The sequence below is a fragment of the Penaeus japonicus genome, unplaced genomic scaffold (genome assembly GCF_977035675.1).
Source record: "Penaeus japonicus unplaced genomic scaffold, GWHDUDI00000001_assembly GWHDUDI00000035, whole genome shotgun sequence".
NCBI lineage: Eukaryota > Metazoa > Arthropoda > Malacostraca > Decapoda > Penaeidae > Penaeus > Penaeus japonicus.
This window is the reverse complement of record NW_028234437.1, coordinates 1,324,201-1,330,147: the sequence shown is the minus strand read 5'-3', so window position 1 is coordinate 1,330,147 and position 5,947 is coordinate 1,324,201. Positions and strand designations below refer to the sequence as shown.

The 5,947-nt window shown below is 43.8% G+C and overlaps 1 protein-coding gene across 1 annotated transcript in view; it reads left to right on the top strand.

Annotated features, from left to right (window-relative positions):
- The window catches only part of LOC122243342 (uncharacterized), a 24,079-nt gene that overhangs the window by 3,415 nt on the left and 14,717 nt on the right, over nt 1–5,947 (top strand). The window contains exons 4-7 of the mRNA XM_086531192.1: nt 2,419–2,463; nt 4,117–5,302; nt 5,403–5,512; nt 5,780–5,904. Of these exons, the coding sequence (XP_086387318.1) occupies nt 2,419–2,463; nt 4,117–5,302; nt 5,403–5,512; nt 5,780–5,904 (1,466 nt within the window). The remainder of the gene's footprint in view (nt 1–2,418; nt 2,464–4,116; nt 5,303–5,402; nt 5,513–5,779; nt 5,905–5,947) is intronic.

The following is a 5,947-nucleotide window of genomic DNA, read 5'->3' as shown; positions in this document are numbered from 1 at the left end:
CCAACACAACCACAGGAACTACTCCAGACACAACAACACAGAACTACTACAACACAACAACACCACAGGAACTACTCCAGACACAACAACCACAGACTACTCCAGACACAACAAACAAAACAGGAACTACTCAGACTTCAACGCCAGAACAACCCAACACAACCACAGACTACTCAATACAAACCACAGGAACTACAACAGAAACAACATCCACAGAACTACTCCAGACACAACAACCACAGGAACCACTCCTGATACTCCAGTAAACAACAACACAAACTACTCCAGACACAACAACCACAGAACGACACTTTTCCCAAATACACACACAACACAGGAACTACTCCAGACACAACAACCACAGGAACGACTACTCCAGACACAACAACCACAGGAACTACTTTCCCTCCTAAACAACACAACCACACTCGTAGAAACTACAGGAACAACTCAACACAACACCACAGGATCTAGACTACACCAGAAACAACAACCACAGAACTACTCCAGACACAACAACCCAAAACTACTCCAAACAAACACAACAACAACAGAACTACTCCAGACACAACCACAGAAACTCCAGATACAACAACACAGAACAGACGTCCTATACAACACCAGAAACAACTACTTACTACTTTCCCAGAACAACCACAGAACACTCCACACACAACAAACCACAGGAACAACTCCAGGAACTACACCACACAATTCGTCACAAACTACAACAACAACAACCACAGGAACTACTCCATACACAACAACCACAGGAACTACTCGAAACACAAACAACCACAGGAACTACTCCAGACACAACAACCACAGGAACTACGTCAGACACCAGAACACACCAACAACAGAAATACTCCAGACACAACAACCACAGAACTACTCCAGACACAACACACAGGAACTACAAACAGAAACAACAACCACAGAACAACTACAGACACAACACAACCACAGGAACGACTCCGGACACAACCACCCACAGGAACGGAACTCCAGACACAACAAACCTGATGTCACAGGACTCAACTACTTACTCACAGACACACAACACCACAGACTACCAAACAAACCACAGAACTAATCCTAAACTCCATCACAACAACCACAGGAACTACTCCCCTGACACAACAACCACAGGAACTACTTACTTACTTCCAACACAACACAACAACTCCAGAACCAACATAACAACTCCAGAAACAACCACAGAACTCCCACACAACCACAGGAACTACTGATACAAAACAACAACAACTCCAGACAAACAACTCCAGACACCCCACACCAGAAACAACAACAGAAACTACTCCACAACAACCACAGGAACTACTCCATACAACAACAACTCTCCAACAAACAACCACAACACACACCACAACAACAACCACAGGAACTACAACAACCACAACAACCACAGAACTAACTCCAGACACAACAAACACAGGAATACTACCAGACACACAAACCACAAAAACAACCACAGGAACTACTCCAGACACAACACACAAACACAACCACAGAACTACACAACAACAACAACAGGAACTACTCCAGGCAACCAACCACAGGACTCTGATACATGAACCACAACAACTACTTCCTGATACCCTATACAACACCCACAGGAAAAACTCCTCCAACAACCACAGGAAACCCAGACACAAACAACCTCAGGAACTACTCCAACACAACAACACAGGAACTACACCACACACAATACAACAACCACAGGAACTACTCAGACACAACAACACAGGAACTACTCAGACACAAACAACACAGAACTACAACAGAAACAACAACCACAGGAACTACTCCAGAACAACAACCACAGGAACTACTCCAGACACAACAACCAGAACTACCAGAACTACAACCACAGGAACTACTCCAGAACACAACAACCACAACAGAAACTAACAACAACACAGGAACTACTCCAACACAGATACTACAACCACAGAAACTACTCTACCAACACAACAACACATAACTACTCAGACACAACAAACCCCAACCACAGGAACTACGTCCTATACAACTCCTGACACAACAACCACAGAAACTACAACAACAACACAACAAACAACAAACAAACAATTGGAACTACTCCAGACACAACAACCACAGGAACTACTCAGACACAAACCACAGGAACTACTCCAGACACAACAACCACAGGAACTACTCCAGAACAACAACCACAGGAACTACTCCAGACAACACAACAACCAGAAAACTACTCCAGACACAACAACCACAGGAACTCTCAGACAAACAACACAGACTACTCCGAACAACAACCACAGGAACTACTCAACAACAACACAGACACAGAACTACAAACAACAACAAACAAGAACTACTCAGACACAACAACCACAGGAACTACTCCTACTCCAGACACAACAACAGGAACTACTCCGACACAACCACAGGAACACTCAAGTACAGAAACAACAACCACAGGAAACTACTCCAAACAACCACAGAACTACTCCTATACAACAACCACAGGAACTATCCAGACACAACAACCACAGGAACTACTCCAGACACAACAACCACAGGAACTACACAACACAGAACATCAACACACAACAGGAACTACCACAGGAACAACCACAGAACTACTCCAACACAACCACAGGAACTACTCCAGACACAACAACAACAGGACTACTCGACAACAACACAGGAACACTCAGACACAACAACTACTCCAGACACAACACAGGAACTACTCCAAACAACAACCACAGAACTACTCCAGACACAACAACCACAGAACTACTCCAGATACAACAACAACCCACAGGAACTACTCCAGACACAACAACACAGGAAACTCCAGACACAAACCACAGAACTACTCCAGACACAACAACACAGGAACTACTCCAGACAACCACAGAACACCCAACACCAACAACCACAGGAACTACTCCAGACACACCACAGAACTACTCCAGACACAACAACCACAGGAACTACTCCAGACACAACAACAGGAACTACTCGACAACAACACAGGAACTACTCCAGACACAACAACCACAGGAACTACTCCCCAGAACAACAACCACAGAAACTACTCCACACAACAACCACAGAACTACTCCAAACAACAACCACAGGAACTATCCCTGAACAACAACCACAGAACTACTCCAGACACAACAACCACAGGAAACTACTCCAAACAACAACCACAGGAACTACTCTGACACAACAACCAGAACTACTCCTGAACACAACAACACTACACCACACAACAACCAACTACTCACAACAACCACAGAACTACTCCAGACAACAACCACAAACTACCAGACACAACACAACATAAACTACCACAGGAACAACCAAAGGAACTACTCCAGACACAACAACCACAGGAACTACTCCAACACTAACACTAAAACTACTCAGACACCATACAACACCACAGGAACCACTGATACAACAACCACAGATACTACAACAATCCAGACACAACAACACAAACACAGGAACTACTCCTGATACAACAACCAGACTACAACCAGACACAACACAACCACAGGAACTACTCTCACAGAACAACCACACAAGAACTCCACTCCACACTACAACAACCACAGAACTACTACAACCAGAACTACAACAACCACAGGAACTCCAACACACAACCAAAACAGACTTACACAACAACAACAACCACAAAACCAACCAGACACAACAGACACAGGAACCACAGGATACTCCACAACAACAACACAGGACTACTCCAGACACAACAACATCAGGAACTACTCCACAACACAACAACCACAACACTACACCAGACAACAACAACCACAACCACAGGAACACAACACCACAGGAACTACTCCAGACAGGAACAACACCCAAATACCACTCCCAACACCCACCAAACCGACAGAACAACACCAACACCAAACAACCACTACTACACAGACACCACAGGAACTACAACACAAACAACAACCCACAGGAACTACTCCCACCACAACAACCACAACAACTACAACACAACAACCACAGGAACTACCCCAGACACAACAACCACAGGAACTACTCCAGACACAACATCCACAGGAACTACTCCAAACAACACCACAGAACTACTCCAATACAACAACCACAGGAACTACTCCAGACACAACAACCACAGGAACTACTAACAACAACCACAGAACAACCACAGGAACTACTCCAGACACAACCACAGGAACTACTCCAGATACAACAACCACAGGAACTACTCCAAACACAACAACCACAGGAACTACCCCAGACACAACAACCACAGGAACTACAACAAAAACAACCACAGGAACTACTCCAGATACAACAACCACAGGAACTACTCCAAACACAACAACCACAGGAGCTACTCCAGACACAACAACCACAGGAACTACCCCAGACACAACAACCACAGGAACTACAACAAAAACAACAACCACAGGAACTACTCCTGATACAACAACCACAGGAACTACTCCAGACACAACAACAAAAGGAGCTACTCCAGACACAACAACCACAGGAACTACAACAGTAACAACAACCACAATAATTACTCCAGACACAACATCCACGGGAACTACTCCAGACACAACAATCACAGAAACTACTCCAGACACAACAACCACAGCAACTACTCCAGACACAACAACCACAGGAACTACTCCAGACACAACAACAACAGGAACTACTCCAGACTCAACAACCACGGGAGCTACTCTAGATACAAATACCACAGGAATTACTCCTTCCACGACAACCACAGAATTAACACCAGAAACAACTACCACAAGATCTATAGAACCAGAACCAACAACCACAGAAACCACAAGATCTACACCAGAATCAACAACCACAGGAACTACACCAGAAACAACTTCCACAGGAACCACACCAGAAACAACAACTAATGAAACTACACTAGAAACAACCACAGAAACCACCACAAGAGCTACACCAAGCTCAACAACCACTGGAAAAACAACATGGACATCTACCACTGCTACTTCAACAAAAGTTACAACAACACCTGCCATAACAACACCAGAATCAACTACATTATCCCCTTCGCTGATTCAAAAATGCGATGAAGATTTCTACAACGATGTAGCGGCTGGACTTCTCAACCCTAAGTATACCGAATGCGATGTGGAGAACTTTGAACGTTGTTCAAAGATCAGCGGTGACATCTATGGCTGTGCATGTTTATCCGGTTATGAAAGGAAGCGGACCGATAACTCCTCTCGGTGTGCTAGTAAGTGCTGCCTCTTTTCTCTTCTCAAGTCACTTTTGTGGTATCACACATATGCTAGAATACAGGTTAATGGATCAGTAATATTATTTTCCGTTAACAGAAATCAAAGAGCATCCATCAGAAATGATTGTCGTCGAGGATTGGGATAATCAATATTGCGACGAAAATTCGACGATCTACAAAGTCTTCGTCCAGAATATACAAAAAGTGGTTGGTTGTCACGTTAATTGGTTTAACACAAACTCCCCTACTAATGATCTGTGTGTGCTTGGGAAGTTGTTTGTGATTGCATGTGTGTGTGTGTGTGTGTGTGTGTAGATTGAATTCTAATTATTTTTCTATATGAAATGACTTACCCATTTCTAAAAACAACTAAATGAACACACTGTCTTTCTCCCTTCTTATCTGAATTTCCTCGTCTCCTTCTCTATTCCATATCATAGTCATAGCTTCTCTAAACAAATATAAACATTGCAGTATGATGAGGCGGGTGCTAATGGCGACCTTAGTAACATATACCAGCGCTTTGAGGTTAAGGCCGTCACTCCCGAGAACAACCCAGATGCCTGCGCTTCGTCTCCGACTACAAAGCGCAAGAGCAGGTCGGTTTTTGCCGTTTTTTTTTTTTTTTTTTTTTTAATGCTT